General features: G+C 50.4%; 1 protein-coding gene across 1 annotated transcript; it reads left to right on the top strand.

The window, feature by feature from the left end:
• The first annotated feature begins 6,696 nt into the window (after window positions 1-6,696).
• Window positions 6,697-15,790, top strand: AOC1 (amine oxidase copper containing 1). Its single transcript, XM_023225390.1, has 5 exons — window positions 6,697-6,778; window positions 10,969-12,554; window positions 13,277-13,562; window positions 15,008-15,140; window positions 15,450-15,790. The coding sequence occupies exons 2-5, from the start codon at window positions 10,973-10,975 to the stop codon at window positions 15,714-15,716; spliced, it is 2,268 nt and encodes a 755-aa protein (XP_023081158.1). The 5' UTR covers window positions 6,697-6,778; window positions 10,969-10,972; the 3' UTR covers window positions 15,717-15,790.
• The last annotated feature ends 7,095 nt before the right edge of the window (window positions 15,791-22,885 follow it).

Below are 22,885 nucleotides of genomic sequence, written 5' to 3' on the forward strand. Positions count from 1 at the left end.
AGATGTGAACTAAACAAGATAGATGTGAACTAAACCAACTCTCTGATCTTATGGAGCAAGGGAAGGAGAAAAGTCAAGGGGCCTTCACACACACTCACTACATCTCAGGGTCCATGGAGTCCTCTGTATTACCCACATTCACACCTCCCCAACTGTGTCCATCATTATCATCGTAGCTAACCTTTACTGAGTGATTTCTGTGTGTCAAAGGCATTAGTTAGGTGCTTTACATACCTTTTACCTCATCTGATGCCAATAATTTTGTCACACCTTCATATCTGTTATTGTGCCCATTTCACAAATGAGAAAACTGAGGTTTAAAAAATTAACTTCTTTACCCTAGGGGCAGGGCAAGATGGCAGAATAAAGGACTCCACCAAATATCTCTACCTCTACTCAAGAACACCAAGTCCGACAGCTATCTGCTCAAAAGGAGCACTTTCATAGGAACCAAAAATCAGGTGAGCATTCACAGTGCCTGGTTTTCACTTCATATTGCTGAAAGAGGCACTGAAGAGGGTGAGAAGGACAGTCTTGAGTTGCTGATGCCACCCTTTCCCCATCCCCTGGCAGTGGCTATGTAGCACAGAGAATCTGTATGTATACTTGAGAGAGGGAGAATGCTATGACTGTGAGGTTTTGCATTGACCTCAGTGCTGCTATGTCACAACAGAAAGCAAAACTGAGCTGTACTCAGCTGACACCCACCCATGGAAAGAACATTTGAACCAGCCCTGCCCAGAGGGTGCTCACCCAGTCCAGCGGTCAGAGCATGAGTTCCAGTAAGCCTCGCCCCCACTGGCTGCAGTGCTTTGGGACCATGAGTGAACTTGAGGAGCAGTCTATGTAACAAGGACTGCAATTCCTAGGCAAGATCTAGTGCTGAGTTGGGCTTGGAGTTAGTGAACTGGTGGGGCACATGAGACACCAGCTGTGGTATCTAAGAAAGTGCTTGCGCCACTCCTTCCCCAACCCCAGGCAGCACAGCACACAGCTCCAAAAGAGACCCCTTCCTTCTGCTTGAGGAGAGAAGACAGAAGAGTAAAGAGGACTTTGTCTTGCATTTTGGATACCAGCTCAGCCACAGTATGCTAGGGAACTGATAAAGGCTGTGAGGCCCCCATTCCAGGCCCTAGTTCCCAGACATTTCTGTACACTCCATGGGCCAAGGGAGCCCACTGTCTTGAAGGATGAGTTCCTATGCCTGGCAACATTCACCACAAGCTGACTGAAGTTCCTTTGGTCCATAACTGAGCATCAGTGGTAGTCTGGCAGTACTCCCCATGGGCCTGGTGAGGCTCCTCTGCCTGTGGAAACGGGATGTAAGAATAAGAAGGACTGCATCTTGTGGTTTGAGGTCTAGCTCAACTGCAGTAGAATAGAACAACAGGTAGATTCTAAGGTTTTAGACTCCCATCCATGGCTTCAGATGGCATCTCTGGGCCCACTCAGGACCTAGGGGAACTCACCAGCCTGAAAGGAAGGATATAAGCCTGGCTGGCATCACCACCTGCTGATTGTAGAGCCCTAGGGCCTTGAGCAAATAGGCAGTAGCCAGGTAGTGGTTACAGCAGGGCTTGGGCAAGACCCAGGGTTGTGCTGATACTCCATATCTGACCCAGTGCGGTCCCAATGGTGGTGGTCATAGGGGTGCTTGTGTTACTCTACCACTGGCTCCAGACAGCTCAACACAGAGAGAGACTCCATTTGTTTGGGAGAAGGTAAGGGAAGAAAAAAGAGTCTCTGCTTGGTAATCCAGAGAATTCGTCTGGACCTTATCAAAGACCACCAACGTGGAACCTCTACAGGTGTGCAAGAACCAGTGTTACTGGGCTAGGGATGCCCACTAAAGCAGATACAGCTTAGATCATAGCACCCAAGTCATTTTGAATACCTGGAAAGTGTTTCCAAGGAGGACAGGCACAAACAAACGCAGACTGCAAACACTACAATAAATACCTAACTTTTTAATGCTCGAACACTGACTAACATCCACAAGCATCAAAACCATCCAGGAAAACAAGACCTCACCAAATGAACTAAATAAGGCACCAAGCTGGAGAAACAGAGATATGTGACCTTTCAGACAGAGAATTCAAAATAGCTGTTTTGAAGAAACTCAAAGAAATTCAAGATAACACCGAAAAGGAATTCAGAATCCTGTCAGATAAATTTAACAGAGATTGAAATAATTTAAAAGAATCAAACAGAAATTCTGGAGTTGAAAATTTCAACTGACATACTGAAGAATGCATCAGAGTCTCTTAATAGCAGAACTGCTCAAGCAGAAGAAAGAATTAGTGAGAAAAGACAGGCTATTTGAAATTATATCGCCAGAAGAGACAAAAAAATTTAAAAATGACGCACACCTACAGGATCTAGAAAATAGCCTCAAAAGGGCAGATCTAAAAGTTATTGGCCTTAAAGAGGAGGTTGAAAAAGAGATGGGGCAGACAGTTTATTCAAAGGGGTAGTAACAGAGAACTTCCCAAAACTAGAGAAAAATATCAAGATCTGAGTACAAGAAGGTTATAGAACACCAAGCAGATTGAATCCAAAGAAGACTGCCTCAGGACATTTAATAATCACACTCCCAAAGGTCAAGGATTTAAAAAAAAAAAAAAAAAAGCAGCAAGAGAAAAAAAGAAAAACAAGTAACATACAAAGGAGCTCCAATACATTTGGCAGCAGACTTTTTAGTGGAAATCTTACAGGCCAGGAGATAGTGGCATGACACATTTAAGGTGCTGAAGGAAAAACTTTTACTCTAGAATCCTATATCTGGTGAAAAGATCCTTCAAACATGAAGGAGAAATACTTTCCCAGACAAACAAAAGCCAAGGAATTTCATCAACACCAGACCTGTCCTACAAAAAAAATGCTAAAGGGAGTACTTCAATCAGAAAGAAAAGGATGTTAATGAGCAATAAGAAATTATCTAAAGATACAAAACTCACTGGTATTAGTAAGTACACAGAAAAACACAGAATATAACACTGTAACTGTGGTGTGTAAACTACTCTTAGATAGAAAGACCAAAATATGAACCAGTCAAAAATAACAACTTTTCAAAACATAGACAGTACAATAAGATATGAATGGAAACATCAAGAGTTAAAAAGTGGGGGAAGGCCTCACATGGTGGCTCATGCTTGTAATCCCAGAGGGCACCCCTGTAATCCAAGCACTTTGGGAGGCCAGAGGCGGGCAGATTGCTTGAGCTCAGGAATTCAAGACCAGCCTGGATGACATGGCGAAACCCCATCTCTACAAAATATACAATTAGCTGGCATGGTGACACACATCTGTGGTCCCAGCTACTTTGGGGGCTGAACTGGGACGATTGCTTGAGCCCCCAGGGCGGAGGTGGCAGTGAGCCGAGATCACGCCATGCACCTCGCTTCAGCCTGGATACAGAGTGAGATGCTGTCTCAAAAAAGAAAAAGTAGGGGAACAAAGATAAAGAGTAAGTCTTTATTAGTTTTCTTTTTGCTTTTTAGTTTGTTTGTTTATGCAAGTAGTGTTAAGTTGTTATCAACTCAAAATAATAGATATAAGAGTATTTGCAAGCCCTGTGGTAATCTCAAATCAAAAAACATACAACAGATACATAAAAATTAAAAAGCAAGAAATCAAATCATAACACCAGAGAAAATCACCTTCTCTAAAAGGAAAAGTTCACTGCTTTTCCCACATAACATCCAACTAAAAGAAGTAGAACCTGGATTCAAACACAGGTCTTCTGGCTCTATATCCCATGCCATGAGCATGCTGCTATATTTCCTTCCAAAATTGTGCTCAGCAAAGGACTGCACAGTGGCTATGACTGTTCTGGGGACTTCTGAAATCCTATGTGCTACGTCCAGTATGCACCTGGAATGTCATAGTCACCAAAATGGTTTAACACAAACACATCCCTGCACCACACAAGGTCACATGTCTACCAACACAAATTCTTTATTTCAAAGATCAGCAACAGATTTTAACTTCTGCTTCCTGATTTTCTGGCCTCTTGATTATTTTCTTCTTTAAGAACGTGAGGTAGCTACTAAAGAGAGCCATGGGGAAGGAAGAATTCTGCTGTGTCTACTGCCCCAGTCCAGCTGCCAGATACAGCTGCAGGGAGGGAGGAATGTAGGATTTGACGGGGAAGCTGTCAGCTGGCCAGCACTGCCAGGCGTGATCAGTGAAAACACAAAGAGCGCCTGGGAGACCCAGCCCTGGTCTCTGACTCCTCAGAAAGGTCTCCTTGGGGCCGCCTCCACCCTTGCCCCTCATGTGCCTTGGGATCCAGCATCAAAGTCCAGAATTGGGCTCAGCCAGCAGCCGGCTATGCTCACACACTGAAGCATCCTGACTCAGCTCCTGTCTGCCCCAGCAGAGCAGAACCTCTGCCCGAACCTGGGGACACCCGACTTCTCTCCCTCGAGTCTCATGTCCCAGCCCTCAGCAAATCCCCGCCCAGCTTCCCTTTCAGCTATATCCAGAATTTGGCCACTTCTCATCACTTCCACCCCTGCAACCCTGACCCGGCAACCAGCCTCGCCCACCAAGACTGTTGTAACCACCTCCTGGCCTGCTCCCTGCTCCTGCCATCATTGCAGCCTTCACTCTTGCATTCTGTCTCCCCCAGCACCTCCAGATGGCACCTGCTAGAGGCAGGTCAGTTCTGGCCTCTGCACAAACCTGACAGAGGCTTCCCAAGTGGCTCAGAGTAAAATCCCAGTGACAGCCTTGGAGGCCCAGGTTGTTTGGTCACTCTCTGAGCCCATCTCCCATCACTTGCCCCTGGCAACAGCAGTCCCCTCACTCTGCATCAGGGACTTTGCACTCCTTGCTCCTTCAGCCTGAAATGCAACCCCCCTAGGCATCCTTGTGACTCACTCCTTCACCACATTGAGGAGAAGAGGAGTCCCCTTTCTGAAAGGTTAGGCCCTGCACCGCCCCGCTCCGCCCCGCCACATGTCTAACCCCGCCCCCGCTCTGTTTTCCCCTGAGCATGTGTCCCTTTGGAACACACGGTGTCACCACTTGCTGCCAACAGCTGCAGGACACCTCTGTGAACACCCATGACACCTCATGGCACCTCTGCTGTCAGAGCTTCACTAGGAGTCACCAGACTAAGCACACAGTTATACCCACAGCCAAGACACAGCAAGGACACAGCAGGGTCTGGAGGGGTCGGGGCGCAGACTCGCTGAGCTCTCCCTGCCGTGAAGGCTGCATGGAGCATACTCTGCACCCTGCATCTCCCCAGGGAAGTAGAAGCTCAGAGCTGGGGCAGAGGTTGGGGCTGGTCACGTAGGCACACCCTCTGCCTACCACAACTAAAAAGATTCCAGACTCCCAATAGAAAAGCAGGTGTTCACAAATCACATTGTCTGTAAAAACAGTCAGCAGGCTGGCACAGCGGGGCAGGATCCTGAAAGTTAAGTTCTGAGATGCCAACCCAGGGCCAGCCCCTGTCATCGGCTGTCCCAGTGAGGAGGTCTGCTATGGCGGCTTACAAGCTTCACTGTTGGATACCCTCCTCACCGCAATGTGAGTTCCACAGAGGGTTTGGTTTTGTTTGTTCATTGCTGTGTCTCCCTGGTGCAGAATGGTTGCTCCATAAACATTTGTTGAATGAATTAATGACTGTCAAGTATAAGACCACCAGCCAGTGGCAGAAGCAGGGCCAGCACTTGGAGATGAACGTTCTCCCCTATCTGGTTGGGGTTGCCCAAGCCATCAGGACCTCACCAGGGCCCCTTATGACCAATGGCCCTCTCTCGGAAAATGGTAGAATTTTCTTTTTTTCAAACCCACCTTCCCTAATCAGGGACAAAAGCTATGACGTTGGCTTCATTCACATGAAAATCTAATTGAGTGAGCTTCCCTGGCACAGCCCCAGCAGGTCCTGGTGCAGGCGCGGGTGGCTCTGTTTCTTCTCTGTGGTTTCATGGTAACAATCCCACTCTCTAGATCCTCTCAAATTAGCTTTGACGGGTTGTGACTTTCTGAAAGCAAAATATGAAGATTTAGCCACAGGACATCTGTGAGCTGTGACCTCTGGCCTCCTAGCTCCAACTTTGTGTATAGCGCTGCCCCTCTCCAGGCCTGGACCTCCTTAAGAAAGGCAAGCAGCCAACAACTGACAGGATACGGTCTTTGCCCGAGTGCTATCCCTAACTGTCAGCAATCATTAACCCCTGGCCAGCTTTCTCCCAGCCAAGTCCTTTCTCCTTTCCGAATCTGGTCAGGGTCCCAACGATGGTTAAAAAGCCACCAAGGTTTGCAATTGGTCTTGAGTGGCTGCTCCTCCCAAACGGTTCTGCCTCTGGTGTCTTGTTCTAGGTGTGATTGAATTCTCTGTTTTGCTGTAGGTGCCAGCCTCTATCAGCCCCTGCCCTGGTCCATCTGTCAGCTTCAGGTAAGACTACCAGCTAGGAAATGTCCCCTTGTCCTTATCTCTGCCTCTAAAGCATGCCACCTAAATCAACAGATTGTGGCATTGCATGGCTCGTCACAGAGAAGCCAAAGCAAATTATTGCAGAAGGCGGCACTTGTCCAGAAACGGACTCAGGACATGTGTGCTGCACAGTCAGCTTCCTCACACCCCTCACGCCACTGTAGTGCCCACAGAGGCACCTCCCAAGCCATAGGCCCCTCCTAGGCCAGCCCAGGCCTCACCTTGTCCCTCCCTGCAGGGCGGGGTCTGATGGACTTCAAGAAGGAGTCAGAGATCAGCTTAAGGGCAAAGGCTGGAAGCAGAGCGAACTGGGAGCAGAACACACAGGTGCGTTCTGATGGGTACTCGGGAGAGTCAAGAAGGGGCTGACCTGGTGGGAAGAAAAGCAGTGGAAGGAGGGCACGGAGTGAGGGGCAGAAGAACGGGACACAGAGGGAGGAGGGCCAGGAAGTGAGGGCAGGAGCCCAGCACATCACAGAAGGTGCCCGGGTGCTTGGTGGCAGGCAATAGCTGGCCAGGGTGGAGCAAGGAAAGCTCAGAGAGGAGGGTAAGCGGGGAGAGGGCTTGCTTCCTGTTCTTGCCTGGAGGTCTCACCAGCCACCACCCCCACTGCCACCACCAGCAACCACCCCCACTGCCACCGCCAGCAACCACCCCCACTGCCACGGCACATGGGGACAGAGGTTTGTCCTGGGGAAAGCAAAGGTCTCTTCTACATCTTTCTCCTTCCTGGAAAAGCAAAAAGAAACATGGGGATAAGAGGTTGTAAAAAAGGAGACCCAGGCCGGGCACGGTGGCTCACGCCTGTAATCCCAGCACTTTGGGAGGCCGAGGCGGGCAGATCACAAGGTCAGGAGATCGAGACCATGGTGAAACCCCGTCTCTACTAAAAATACAAAAAATTAGCCAGGCGCTGTGGTGGGCGCCTGTAGTCCTAGCTACTTGGGAGGCTGAGGCAGGAGAATGGTGTGAACCCGGGAGGCGGAGCTTGCAGTGAGCCGAGATCGCGCCACTGCACTCCAGCCTGGGCGACAGAGCGAGACTCCGTCTCAAAAAAAAAAAAAAAGGAGACCCAGCCATGAAAGGACATGGAGGTACCCTAAATGCATACTGCTAAGCAAAAGAAGTCAACCTGAAAAGGCTGCAGACTGTAAGATTCCAAATACAGGACTTTCTGGAAAAGGCAAAACTATGGAGACAATACATAGAGCAGTGAATGCCAGGGTTCAGGAGAAAGAAGTGGAGCACAGAGGAGGTGGAACTACTCTGTGTGCTACTCTAATGCTGGATCCATGTCATTGTCCATTTGTCCAGCCCACGGAATACGCAGCAGCAGGAGTGAGCCCTGATGTCAAGTGTGGGCTCCGGGTGAGAGTGATGTGCAGGTCCCTCAGCTGTAACAAATGCACGGCTCTGGTGTGGATATTGACAGTGGGGAGGCTGAGTGTATAGGGGCTGTGAGTATACAGAAACTCAGTACCTTTCACTCAGTTTTGCCATGAACCTAAAACTCCTGTTTAAAAAGTCTATTAAAAGACTTTATAGACTTTATAAAATTTGTTAAAAGACTTTTAATAGACTTTTTAAAGACTTTTAACAGACTTTATAAAGTCTATTAAGAAATCTATTAAAGTCTATTTTTAAAAGTCTATTTAAAAAAAAAGTCTACTGTAATCCCAGCACTTTGGGAGGCCAAGGTGGGAGGATCGCTTGAGCCCAGGAGTTCGAGACCAGCCTGGGCAACATAGTGAGATCCTGACTCTCTCTATATATATTTTTTAAGTCTAATAAGAAGTCCATTTGGGGCCAGGCCCGGTGGCCCATGCCTGTAATCCCAGCACTTTTGGAAGCTGAGGCGGGTGGATCACTTGAGGTCAGGAGTTCAAGACCAGCCTGACCAACATGGTGAAACCCCATCTCTACTAAAAACAAAAAATTAGCCAGGCATGGTGGTACACACCTATAATCCCAACTACTCAGGAGGCTGAGGCAGGAGAATTGCTTGAACCCGGGAGGCAGAGGTTGCAGTGTGCCAAGATCGCATCACTGCACTCCAGCCTGGGCTACAGAGCAAGACTCTGTCTCAGGAAAAAAAAAATAGTCTATTGAAAGAAAAAAAAAGAGGCCTGGCCAATATTTAATAGGACAACACAAGAACTCACCTCATATCCTTCCTGCTGGCTCTGAGTTCCACCTGCAGCCCCTGCCTCACCTGCTCCATCCACGTGAGCAGGGCCTCTGAGAGCCCAAGATCATGTGGGTTCCAGGGTCTTCTGCCAGCACCAGAGGGCAAGACAAGGCAACCAGAGGGACGTCCCCATGAGAGGCCATGACCATGGAGCAAAACGAGGGCAAGGTGCGAGCCCTTGGGGAGGGGGGCATGGGAAAGGGGAAGAAGGACATCTCAGATCACCCTTGACTGTGGCCTCCAGGGCTAGAGAGCCATCGGGTGATAAAACAGGCCCAGCCAACACCTTTCATTTATCTATGAATCAAGAACTGCCCATCATGTACAAATTAAATACAAAGTGCTAAGGGGACTAGTGGAGAAATGAGTATGTTAGTTGGGGCCAAAAACAGAGCGCTCCTCAGCAATGCAGGGTTTCAGCTGACCTCAAAAGGTGGCGACGGATGTGACACTGGCCCAGAGTTGGGTGGGGAGGGACGATGTGCAGCTGAGCTTCTCTGGAGGGAAAAACCCACGAGGAAAACAGGGCCTCTAGTTAACACATGGGTTGTGTTCCCAACATTTGTGCTTCGGAAATGTGATGTGTAAATGCATTTTCCAAAAACAAAAGCAAGAAATGAAAAGCGCTCATGATGGTCAGGTTTCCTCAGTGGGACACTCCACGATACCCCCAAAGTGGAGCTGCTGCACCTGTTCCACCTCATACCCTGTGCCGCCGACTTTCCAGGTGAAATCCTCGGGGCCTGCCTTGCAGATAGCCTGGACCCCCTGGGAGGAGGCTGGGCCAGGCAGAGGTCTGAGACAGGAGTGGATTAATGCTCCCTGCTACCTGTCTGTCTGCACAGGAGAATGCGTTTTCTCCAGGTTTACCCCCAGGGCTTCTGATTTAGGGAGCAAAAGGCCACTAGCTATGAAAACAAGGATCTCTCAGAGTCCAACCCACTCGTGCATCCACCTTGTAAGTCAAGTGCCTGTGCCTCAGGCACTGCTTGCAGGAAGTGAAAAGCACAGCTGAGACAGGGAGGAATCCCGAAGTGGGGCTCCCAGGTCAACCCAGAGCCTAGAGGAAGGGGGTGCAAGGCCGCGAGGGCAGTGCTTCTGTAGGGAAATTTCACGGTGACGGCAGCCTTCCAGGAAGGGCCCACAGTACCCAGGAGGACAAGTTAGGGTCTGGAGAAACTGAGACTGGGAGCTAGTTCCAGCCAGCCTCTGCGGCAGCAGCGCAACAGGTGAGAGCTACGGTCTCCCAGAGACTTCGCACACAGCACACGGGAAGACAGAGCTGTGGCCACCATGTCTCCCAGCCCTGCAGGAGGCTCGCAGCTGCAAGCACAGGATTTTACAGCTGCTTAGGGAATGGGGTTATGAGGTGAAGACCCTGATTCACCCTCCCTGAGAAAGGAAAAAGCATCTCCCTAAGATGAACCCCTCCCTGAGGTCCCCTCCTAGTAGCCTTGGGTGAACAAGAGAGCTGAATGGGGCACAAAGAAGGCCAGGCAGGACTGGGCACCTCTACCTCACCCCCAAAGCCATCAGTCTGCAGCCTAGTCACACCTGAATCACTCTACATTGCATAAAACTTTAAATGGGCCGGTGTCGATAACCTGTCTTTCATTTAACAAGAAGAGCAGCTAACATTTCTCATGCGTTTCCTATATGGCAGACATTGTAACAAACACTTTATATATACTGTTTAATTGATTTATCTCCACAATCCTAGGAGCTAAGCACTGTTGTTCTTATTTTCATTTTATAACTAAGAACATGAAGGCCCAGAGAGTTTAAGCAGCGTGCCCGAGGCCACACAGCAAGTCCTGGTGGCATGGGTTACTGAGACTCGACTCAGGCAGCCTGACTCCAGAGCCTACCTTTGAATTTTTACACTAAATTTCAAAATCTATCTACCTAAAAGGAATTTGTTGTGTCAGAAATGTAGTTTTGCTGTTAATACAGGCATCTGCTTCTCCAGGACACAAGAAGCACCTGGGGGCATGGGCAGGGGCCCAGCCTGCCCTCTGTGACTCACGGCGCCCCTGGCTGAGATAATGCACAAAAACAAGAGCATTCCCCTGAGTAAGGAAGGCCGCAGGACTGGAGGACGTTTACAGAGGAGTGAGGAGAGGGTAGAAATAAAATGGATGAATGCAGACAGATGCCCGACAGCACTGGGGACTATGCATGGGACCCCAGCTGCCCCAGGACAGCCTCCAGCTTGGGGCAGGGCAAGGGGAGGAAGCTCAGTCCATAGGAAAATTCCATGGCCCTAACCTGAGGGAAGCCCATTTCTGCCCATAAGACAACTAAGTTCATCTCCTCTACTGCATTCCAGAGCGATGGAGCGAGAGATCCCTGCCCTGGGCTGGGCCGTGGCTGCCATCCTGATGCTGCAGATGGCCATGGCGGAGCCCTCCCTGGGAACTCTGCACAGGAACGCAGGGGTGTTTTCAGACCTAAGCAACCAAGAGCTGAAAGCAGTGCACAGCTTCCTCTGGTCCAAGAAGGAGCTGAGGCTGCAGCCCTCTAGGGCCCCCACCGTGACCAAGAACACTGTGTTTCTCATCGAGATGCTGCTGCCCAAGAAGCACCACGTGCTGAGGTTTCTGGATAAAGGCGAAAGGCATCCTGTGCGGGAAGCCCGTGCTGTCATCTTCTTTGGTGACCAGGAGCACCCGAATATCACTGAGTTTGCTGTGGGGCCCCTGCCAGGGCCCCGCTACATGCGAGCACTGTCCCCCAGGCCTGGGCACCAGTCCTCCTGGGCATCGAGGCCCGTCTCCACAGCAGAGTATGCCCTCCTCTACCACACCGTGCAGGAAGCCACCAAGCCCCTGCATCAGTTCTTCCTCAATACCACAGGCTTCTCATTCCAAGACTGCCATGACAGATGCCTGACCTTCACCGACGTGGGCCCCCGGGGCGTGGCTTCTGGCCAGCGCCGCAGTTGGCTTATCATACAGCGCTACGTAGAAGGCTACTTTCTGCACCCCACTGGGCTGGAGCTCCTCGTGGATCACGGGAGCACAGATGCCCGGCACTGGGCCGTGGAGCAGGTGTGGTACAACGGGAAATTCTATGGGAGCCCAGAGGAACTGGCTCGGAAGTATGCAGATGGAGAGGTGGACGTGGTGGTCCTGGAGGACCCACTGCCTGGGGGCAAGGGGCATGAGAGCACAGAGGAGCCGCCCCTCTTCTCCTCCTACAAGCCCCGCGGGGACTTCCCCAGCCCCATCCATGTGAGCGGCCCCCGCTTTGTCCAGCCCCACGGCCCTCGCTTCAGGCTGGAGGGCAATGCTGTGCTCTATGGGGGTTGGAGCTTTGCCTTCCGGCTGCGCTCCTCCTCCGGGCTGCAGGTCCTGAACGTGCACTTTGGTGGAGAGCGCATTGCCTATGAGGTCAGCGTGCAAGAGGCCGTGGCCCTGTATGGAGGACACACACCTGCAGGCATGCAGACCAAGTACCTCGATGTGAGCTGGGGCCTGGGCAGCGTCACTCATGAGTTAGCCCCCGGCATCGACTGCCCGGAGACCGCCACCTACCTGGACACCTTCCACTACTACGACACCGATGACCCGGTCCATTATCCCCGAGCCCTCTGCCTCTTTGAAATGCCCACAGGGGTGCCCCTTCGGCGGCACTTTAATTCCAACTTTAAAGGTGGCTTCAACTTCTATGCAGGGCTGAAGGGCCAGGTGCTGGTGCTGCGGACAACTTCCACTGTCTACAATTATGATTACATTTGGGACTTCATCTTCTACCCCAACGGGGTGATGGAGGCCAAGATGCATGCCACTGGCTTCGTCTTCGCCACCTTCTACACCCCTGAGGGGCTGCGCCACGGCACTCGCCTGCACACCCACCTGATTGGCAACGTACACACTCACTTGGTGCACTACCGTGTCGACCTGGATGTAGCAGGTAGGACTCAAAGCAAGACTCTCCTGGTCAAGCGTCTGCATCCAACCAATAACTTAAACTCCCAAGAGACGACACTATAACTCCCTGGCAGTGGAAAGTCAGGAGCATTTGCCAAGCCTGCTTCTGTAAAACCTAAAGCTAGAAATTTGTGTGTCCCTGAAAAATGGTGAAAGCAAACACTGCCGAGGGTTGCCCTGGATGCAACCGTGTGGACCCTGTTCTGACCCTGGGGACTGTGAGTGGGGCAAGGGAGGGGACAGTGCCTAGGAGGGTAAGAAATGTCACTGTCCTGGGCTCTGAGATGGAGCGTAGTGTCGTCTGGGAATACTCAGGGTGTCTCCCGGATGATGTCACCATAAGAGAATGGCATGGGTAGAATGACTGTTGCCACCAGACCCAACAAGGCCACCAGGACCAGACGGGCGGCTCCTACCCCTCAGCCCCAGCCACCTCTCTGGACAGAGCCTCACATGCCTGGAGAAAAATGGGTGCCCCTTCTCTGGGATTGCAGCCACAGCAGATGGGCATGAGCACAGCTCTTGAGAGGAGCTTCCCAGGGTGGTAATGGAATCACCACAGCTGCCTGGGGCATCCCCTAACATCCGGGTTCTTCTAGACAGTTGGCTGTTGATGTAGTGAAGGATGGAGATCCTGGGGCAGAATGAGGAGGTTTCAGTTCTGGCAGCTTGATTCTCATTCTCCTTCTCCCTGCATACCTCCAGGCACCAAGAACAGCTTCCAGACACTGCAGATGAAGCTAGAAAATATCACCAACCCCTGGAGCCCGAGACACCGCGTCGTCCAGCCGATCCTGGAGCAGACGCGGTACTCCCGGGAGCGCCAGGCGGCCTTCCGCTTCAAAAGGAAGCTGCCCAGGTACCTGCTCTTTACCAGCCCCCAGAAGAACCCCTGGGGCCACAAGCGCAGCTACCGCCTGCAGATCCACTCCATGGCTGACCAGGTGCTGCCCCCAGGCTGGCAGGAGGAACAGGCCATCACCTGGGCAAGGTGAGGAAGACCCAGGGGGCCTGGGGGAGGGTCAGGGGCTCCCCTCAGTGTGTGTGTCTGTGTTTGTCTGTGTTTGTGTCTATGGGGTTCTGAGTCTATGTGGTTTTGTATCTGGGCACACATATGTGTTGTGTATGTATGATGTATGTGTATATCTGTGTGTACAACTGACCCTGAACAATGTGGGGGTTAGGGGTGCCAACCCCCAAATGCAGTAAAAAAGCCAAGCATAACTATCACTTCACCACAACATAACCACGAATAGCCTACTGTTGACCAGAAGCCTTACCACTAACATAAACATTCCGTGAACACATATTTTATATGTTCTATGTGTTAGACACTGTGTTCTTACAATAAAGTAAGCTAGAGAAAAGAAAATGTTATTATTAAAATCCTGGCCAGGCATAGTGGCTCACGCCTGTAATCCCAGCACTTTGGGAGGCCAAGGCAGGCAGATCACAAGGTCAGGAGATCAAGACCATCCTGGCTAACACAGTGAATCCTCATCTCTACTAAAAATACAAAAAATTACCTGAGCATGGTGGCGGGTGCCTGTGGTCCCAGCTACTCGGGAGGCTGAGGCAGGAGAATGGCGGGAACCCAGGAGGCAGAGCTTGCAGTAAGCCGAGATCGCACCACTGCACTCCAGCCTGGGTGACAAAGCGAGACTCCATCTCAAAAAAAAAAAAATCCTAAGGAAAGGAAACTATATCTACGATCCATTAAGTGGGAGTGGCTCATCCCGAAGGTCTTTATCCTCGTTGCCTTCACTTTGAGTGGGCTGAGGAGGAAGAGGGGCTGGATTGGCTGTCTTATGGTGGCAGAGGTGGAAGAAACTCCAAGTGAAAGTGGACCTGTGGCTGGGCGCGGTGGCTCACGCCTGTAAGCCCAGCACTTTGGGAGGCGGAGGCGGGCATATCACCTGAAGTCAGGAGTTCCAGACCAGCCTGGCCAACACGGCGAAACACTGTCTCTACTAAAGATACAAAAATTAGCTGGATGTGGTGGTGGGCACCTGTATTCTCAGCTAGTCAGGAGGCTGAGGCAGGAGAATCACTTGAACCCGGGAGGTGGAGTGAGCCAAGATCGCATTACTGCACTCCAGCCTGGGCGACAGAGCAAAACTCCATCTCAAAAAAAAAAAAAAAAAAAAGGAAGAAAGAAAGAAAGTGGACCCGTGCAGCTCACACCTGTGTTGTGCAAGGGTTGCCTGCTCTTCTGGGCCTGTGTCTGTGTATTTGGGGAGGAGGGCAGGGAGAACTCCTGGCAATCACCTGAACCTTGGTTAACAGCAGCCCATCCTGCCGACTCCCAGGAGAGATGATCTCTCATCTTGGGGAAAGCAATCTTCCTCTATTTTGACCCTGAAGCTGTTCCCTGGGTGGGGCTAAGGGGGGCCAGCCCAGGCCCCTGAGCCAAGCTGCTTTGCCTCTGCCTGGCAGGTACCCCCTGGCAGTGACCAAGTACCGGGAGTCAGAGCTGCGCAGCAGCAGCATCTACCACCAGAACGACCCCTGGAACCCGCCCGTGGTCTTTGAGAAGTTTCTTCACAACAATGAGAACATTGAAAATGAGGTACTGCCCTGTCCCCAGCCCTGCCCAGTGCTGGCCGTGCCTCCTTCCAGCTCAGCCCAGGACCATCTTCATCACCATCAGGGAGTCCCAACCACCCTCTGCCCAGATTTGTCCCCAGTTGCAGGAGCTGTGCCTTGCTGTGTGGACGGCAAGTTCAGAGGTCACAACCGAGCTGTCCATCTCTTTAAAAAGGGGCTGGAGAGGAATTCAGCAAGTTTGCAGGCAGAACTGCAAATGCTCAAAGGCTAGAGTGGCCTCCAGTGGTCAGTACTCAGCCCTGCCCACTGAAGCCCACCCTGTCTTCTGCAGGACCTGGTGGCCTGGGTGACGGTGGGCTTCCTGCACATCCCCCACTCGGAGGACATTCCCAACACGGCCACACCGGGGAACTCCGTGGGCTTCCTGCTCCGGCCGTTCAACTTCTTCCCAGAGGACCCCTCGCTGGCATCCAGAGACACCATGATCGTGTGGCCTCGGGACAACGGCCCCAACTACGTCCAGCGCTGGATCCCTGAGGACAGGGACTGCTTGGTGCCTCCCCCTTTTAGCTACAATGGGACCTACAGACCCGTGTGACCAGCCCCTGCCCCCAGTTCCTCCCAAGAAGCCCAGGAGCCTGGCTGGGGCAGACAATAAACCTTCAGAGCTTCACTCTGTGTGCTGCTTCTTGCGGGGAGGCACAGGGCCATGTGTGTAGGACACACACGCATAGACGTGCACACACTCACACAGACGTGCACACGCACAGATGTGCACACACTCGCACAGATGTGCACACAGACGTGCACACTCGCACAGATGTGCACACACTTGCACGGATGTGCACACACACAGATGTGCACACTCGCACAGACGTGCACACATGGCATGTACTTTATTCACACTGGTCTACTGCAGCCCAGAAAAGCCAGCATTACTAATAAAAAGGAAGCTCGCTGAAATCCTATACCTGTCAGTTTGGTTTTTCTAAAATCTGAGACTGGCCAGGCATGGTGGCTCACGCTTGTAATCCTAGCACTTTGGGAGCCTGAGGCAGAAGGATGGGAGGATCACTTGAGCCCAGGAGTTCAAGACCAGTCTGAGCAACGTGGCTAAACCCCATCTCTCCTAAAAAATACAAAAAAATTAGCCAGGCAGGGCCGGGCGCAGTGGCTCAAGCCTATAATCCCAGCACTTTGGGAGGCCGAGACGGGCGGATCACGAGGTCTGGAGGTCTAGACCATCCTGGCTAACATGGTGAAACCCCGTCTCTACTAAAAAATACAAAAAACTAGCCAGGCGAGGTGGCGGGCGCCTGTAGTCCCAGCTACTCGGGAGGCTGAGGCAGGAGAATGGTGTGAACCCAGGAGGCGGAGCTTGCAGTGAGCTGAGAGCTGGCCACTGCACTCCAGCCTGGGCGACAGAGCGAGATTCCGTCTCAAAAAAAAAAAAAAAAAAAAAATTAGCCAGGCAGGGCGGCATACGCCTGTAGTCCCAGGACAGAGGGGGTTGGGTGGGAAGATCTCTTGAGCCGAGGAGCCGAGATCACACCACTGCACTCCAGCCTGGGCAATACAGACACAGTGAGACCCTGTCTCAAAAAAAAAAAAAAAAAAATCTGAGACTGACAACTTTCTCTTGGGGAGGCTGCAAGGGAATTTCCCAGTGTCAGTGACAGGCTTGCAAAATGGCACAACCGTAGAGAAGATGCTACAGGGAGATCTAGCAAGATCACCATGCCTTTATCCATTGGCACACTGGCCCAACTTTGGGGGGTTTATCCCCAAGATCCATCTATAAATACAGGAAAGACATATGTACAAAGTGATTCATTGCAGCATTGTTTGTAACAGCAAAAGTCTGGAAACAACCAACTGCTCATCTGTAGAAAACCCCAGTTGAATAAACTGTGGCACAACCACACAGTGCAATTCTAGGTGATTATAGAAGAAACACACAAATGAGAATACTCTGTGTGCTGATGGAGCAAAACTTCAGGCCATAGCAAAAGAGAAGAGGCATAGAATAATACAGACAGCATGCTAACTTTGTGTGAGAAAGTACAGGAGTTTCCCTAGACTGGTCTCCGTGTAGACTACAGGGAAGCATAGTAGATGAGAACAGGGATGGGGCAGGCTTTCTCCATGGAAACCTTTCTATTGAGTTGTTAGGGGTTTTGTTGTTGCTTTGTTTGCTTGCTTTTGGGGACAGAAGGGGAATGATGGAGAGTGCCGGGCCACGGGCTGGCCAGGTAGGGAGATAGAGCCTGGGGAGAAAGCAGAGTGGCCTGGTCAGATGCTATGGGGATGAGGCAAGGAGGGTCTCCTCCCTCCCTTTGGAGCTGAGGGAGCCCCAAGTGTCCTGGCCACGGCACATGGCCCAGGAAAGCACTGACTGCAGAAACCCGGGTGCCACAGCCTCTTGCCCCAGTGCTATGTTATTTTTATTTTTGAATCGTGAGAATGTATTACCTACTAAAAAAACTGAAATCTAAATTTTCCAAGAGGGAGGAAGGGAGGAAAGGACGGAGGGAAGGAAAGAAAGAAAAATGAAACTCTAACTGCTGATGTGTGGTACTATAGTAGCTGGCCAGGATGGATGGGGTAGCTAGAATAATGCCCTCCACCCCCCACCAATGATGTCCACATCATGATCCCTGGGACCTGTGGATCTGTCACCTTACACGCCAAGGAAGGAATTCTGTGGGCATGATGAAGGTAAGGATCTTGAGATGGGAAATTATCCTGGATCATCCAGGTGGGCTTGAGCAATCACAAGCCCCTTGTGAGAGGGAGACAGGAGAGAAGAGCAGAGAGAAGAAGCCACACTGCCGGCTCTGAAGATGACAGAAGGGGCCACAAACCAAGGAATGTAGGCGACCTCTAGAAACTGGAAAAGACAAGGAAACAGATTTTCCCCCAGAGCCTCCATTAGGAACAAGGCCCTGAAGACCTCAGATGGTAAAAGAATACAATGGTGTTGTTTGAGGCCAGTAAGTTTGTGGTACGTTGTTTATAGCAGCCACAGGAGCTAATACAATGGATGTGGAGTTTTCTATCATGGGGGGCCATTGACAGAGGAAAGCAGACAAGCAAACAGATGGGGGATCTGACACTGTCCCTCCCAGCCCTGCTCAGAGCTCAGTCACCCACGGCCAGCCGCAGAACCAGGACCCAGTGACGAGGAGGCAGGAGCAGGTGAGTCAGGTCATGTGGGGCAGAGTCCTGGATCTTTTCAAACCGGACAATTCAACAGAACGGATTCCAGCCTTTCTCTTCCTCCAAGAAGACAGAAAGGAAGAGTGTGTGCGGTTTTGATAAACACTTCAAGGGGGTGGAGGACACCAGAGGCTCAGGGGCTCCTTTACACACTGAGTTGTGGGTGTGTGACTATCATCACCCACCAAACCGAGGAAAGCTGGAAGACCAAAGACATTGCTTACTTTACCTGGGTGACTTTTCACAGTTGTTTGTTGGTGTTGTGCATTCAGCGGGCACTTGGCAGTCCTTGTTGAGTGACTAGCAGCTGAGAGCCTCAGAAATACAAGCCTCAAATCACATTCTCATTTCCCTGCCCTGTTGAGTCTTTGCATTTCGCCCCAAATAATTATTTTGGCCATGCCTGTGGCCACCACAGCACCATCTCCCAACACCATCCACCCCTAACAAGATGGCAGAAGGACCTGACCTCACCCCTGAGAAAGCAGCCCCAAGAATCCTAGGGCCCCTTCGCTTCCTCCCAGGCCCCATCCCGAGTGGTCCTCACAGGTACTACTTTCCCCCTCCCTCCCTGAGACCCCAGCTTCTACTTTTCAGCATTTCTCACTGTTCCTCCTTCCCTTAAGCAGAATGTAATTGGCCTGGGACACAAAGACGAGGAAGATGAAGTCCCTGACCTCAAGATGTCCACAGTCACAGGGGTGATAGCCCAGAGGGACAGACAGGGAGGCCTGAGGGCTCCTGTGCCAAGGCGGGGATATCCTCAGATGTTCATCCTCTGTTTCTTAATAAAAACTGGAAGTACTCAGCGGGCTGAAGCAGGAGGGTTTCTTGAGCCTAGGAGTTCAAGCCCATAGCCTGGGCAACATAGCAAGATGCCACCTCTTAAACAAAAAACTAGAAGCCTGGTCTAACACTCGAGTGGGCAGAGCTTGGCCTCTGTGGACTCACTCAATGATTGTCCATGTGCGACTCTGCCATTCCCAAGCACACAGCCTCCCCAGGCCTGGAAGGTCAGCTCTGCCTGGGCGGTGAATTCTCCCTGAGCACCACGTACACTCAGGTCCCTGTTGTCGGACCCTCCTCAGCAGGGAGAACTGCTGTGCTTCTCCCAGTTAGGGGGAGACATTCATAATTTTTGGTCATACATTTGGTAATTGACCTGCTACTTTGAACTGCATGGATTCCCTGTCCTGGGGCCACTTCAAGGTGGTTACATCCCATAACCTGGAATTTCTAATGGCTGAGGCCGGGATGAATCTGATATCTCATGAAAACATATCAGGTGTATAAAGACAAAATACCATTTGACCCAGCAATCTCATTACTGGGTGTATACCCAAAGGAATATAAATCATTCTATTATAAAGACACCTGCACACATATGTTCACTGCAGCACTATTCACAATAGAAAAGACATGGAATCGGCCAGGTGCAGTGGCTTACACCTATAATCCTAGCACTTTGGGAAGCCAAGACGAGCAGATCACAAGGTCAGGAATTCGAGACCAGCCTGGCCAATATGGTAAAACCCCATCTCTACTAAAAATATAAAAATTATCCAGGCGTGGTGGTGGGTGCCTGTAGTCCCAGCTACTTGGGAGGCTGAGGCAGGAGAATCGCTTGAACCCGGGAGGCGGAGGTTGCAGTGAGCCAAGATTGCGCTACTGCACTCGAGCCTGGGCGACAGACATAGAATCAACCTAAATGCCCATCAGTCATAGACTGGATAAAGAAAATGTGATGTATATACACCATGGAATACTATTCTGCCATAAAAAAGAAAGAGATCTTGTCCTTTGCAGGGATATGGATGGAGTTGGAGGCCATTATCCTCAGCAAACTAACACAGGAAACCAAAATACCTTATGTTCTCACTTATAAGTGGGAGCTAAATGATGAGAACACATAGAGGAGAACAACACACACTGGGGCCTGTTAGAGAGTGGAGGGTGGGAGGAGGGAGAGGACAGTGAAAAATAACTAATGGGTACTAAGCTTAACACCTGGGTGATGAAATAATCTGTGTAACAAATCCCATGATGCAATTTACCTATGTAACAAACCCGCACATACACTGTGAACTTAAAAGTTTAAAAAAAAAAAAAATTAGGTTCAGATGTCTGATCCAAGAACTTAGCCAGGATGTTAAAAGGTTGCCTACTAAACCCTCATGCTTATTTGCTAGGGCATCCAAGCATTGGTTTGCAAAACTCACAAGATCCCCCGTCACTGCCTGAGAGCTGATTCCATGTTATAGTTATCCATTGCTACATAACAAACCACCTCAACTTAGTGGCATAAAATAACAACTATTTTATTATGCTCATGAACTCAATGGGACAAGGATTCAGACAGGACACCCTGGAGATGGCTTCTCTCTGATCCATGATGTCTGGGGCTTCAGCTGGGAGGACTCAGAAGCTGATAGTATCTTGGATACTAATACTGGAGGCAGCAATTGTCTGGCAGCTTTTTCCCTTACATGTCTGGCATCTGGACTGGTCTATGCTCAACTAGAACTATAGATCAAGCACTTATGTGTGGCCTCCCCACGGGGCTGGGGCTTCCTCACAGTATAGCGGTCTCAAGTAATCAAACTCTTGCATAGAGGCTCAGGGCTTCAAGATGGGCATTCTCACATACAAGAAGGAAGCAGCACACCTTTTATGACCTAACTTCAGAAATCCCATGACTACTTCTGCCATACTCTATTGGTCAGTGGTCACCATTGCACCTAAATGGAAAGGAAGAAGACATAGACCCCACATCTCAATGGCAGGACCAGCAAAAGAGTGAGAGGGGCCATGGTTCAGAACTGCCACTCCATGACTCATTTCCTTTATAGTAAAGGCAGCTCTACCTCTGCTGAAGCTGCAATCATGTTTGAAAAGTTATCTTTGGTTCCAGCCTCCTAAATTTTCTACACCTTGGAGCAGTGTCTCCAGTTTACCTGCCACTTTAGAAACTCCTTATATTCTGCTCTCAAGGTAAAAAATGTTCTCCTTTCACCACAACATCTATACTTGCCAGCAAAAGAGAACATGCTCTTGATGGAAAACAGCTTTCCTCTCTCATCCTAGTTTTCATCAATAAGCTGCCTGCAGTGACTGTGTCACAAAAGATTCCGAATTCATAACAAGGCTCAGTAAATAACAATACAGTGAGTTTGAAAACTCTGCTGTGGGTGTGGGAGGACAGAGTGGCATATGTATGTCCTGTTCTTGTCATTTCTGAAAGGCACCAGCTTATTATCGAATACGACCTCCAGCGATGCATCAGGACTACGCGACCCCGCAGCAGAGTCTTCTTTATTTCACAGTGTCACAGCCTCACTCATTAGAACGTGTGAACACACATTCACAACTTACATGTCAGTGATGACTCGGCTCTTTCATTCATTCAACAAACACTAAAAGGCTATGGATTAGAGCCTGTTCTAGGTTTTGGGGATATGAAGATGAAAGAAATAGTCTCTGGTTTCTAGAAGCTTGTTTTTCTGTAAGAAAAAGTCATGTAAAGAATAACTCAAGAATAGTGAAGAAAGTCCCTCCTAATTCATTCAAGGAAAGTCACAGAAAACTTTAAAAAGGAGGTAGAGTTTGAGCTTTAACATCAACTGAAGGGAGAAGGACATTCTGGACAATGGTCTGCACAGCGGCACCAAGCTATCCCAGGGACATCAAGTGCCCCACATTCTGCGGTTCCTGAAGCGTCTGCTGTCCTAGAAGAACTGCATGCACTGTGGTCTGGCTGGATAAGGCCACTTGCAGGTGACAATCCAAGAAACAGGACTCCAAAAAAGAGACTGGAAGTTACCCTAAATCCAATGTCTTGCTCTGCACACTCCTCCAAAACCTCAGGGGATTATTTAGTCTACCTCCTTTCCAGTCACCCTGGTCATCGACCTTGTGGCTTTCTAGTGATAGTGACCATGCACAGCGAAGATTTGCTCAGCCACTCAGTGGCCCCTCAGCTCCCATCCACAAATCAGAGGTTGAAATTCACCCATGGCCGCCTTACTTATTCCCAGTTCTGATGAAAGAGGAGTTTCTGGGTATTACCAGACGATGCTTCCACCACAATGGGATTTAATAATCAAGAACTGGCAGCAGTGCACATCCAAAGGCTGAGCCTCGAAGCAGATTTGTGACACCAAGGTCTTGTTCCTCTCCCTGTGGCCTACCCCATTGGGAAGGGGGAAATTGTCAAAAACCACACAACCTTCCAGCCACACTGCAACAGGGCCCCTTCACAACTAGGAGGAAAAGTCCCAGGCCACAACGCTCAAAAGCCCCTGTGCTTCCTACCAGCTTCTGGTGGAATGAGCCTTCCCCCTCCATCCCCAAGACCACTTGTCCACTCTGGTTCCTGTGTTCCTACTGCCCCTAGTTCTCACCCCATTGCCCTCTGTTGATTTGTGATGCTTATTCTTGAGTATCCATTTCTATGTTTCCCTTGCTGCCCTTCTCTATCCCAGCAGTGTCACCCCTGGCTGTGCACCAGAGTCACCTAGACAGCCTTCTTAAGGATCCCAGTGTTGTGCT

This window comes from Piliocolobus tephrosceles, chromosome 8, assembly GCF_002776525.5.
Source record: "Piliocolobus tephrosceles isolate RC106 chromosome 8, ASM277652v3, whole genome shotgun sequence".
NCBI lineage: Eukaryota > Metazoa > Chordata > Mammalia > Primates > Cercopithecidae > Piliocolobus > Piliocolobus tephrosceles.

Coding starts and splice junctions, on each gene's coding strand:
- AOC1 (XM_023225390.1), top strand. CDS start 10,973: ATGGAGCGAGAGATCCCTGCCCTGGGCTGGGCCGTGGCTGCCATCCTG. Junction 13,563..15,007: donor CAGGCCATCACCTGGGCAAG/GTGAGGAAGACC, acceptor TCTGCCTGGCAG/GTACCCCCTGGCAGTGACCA. Junction 15,141..15,449: donor ATGAGAACATTGAAAATGAG/GTACTGCCCTGT, acceptor TGTCTTCTGCAG/GACCTGGTGGCCTGGGTGAC.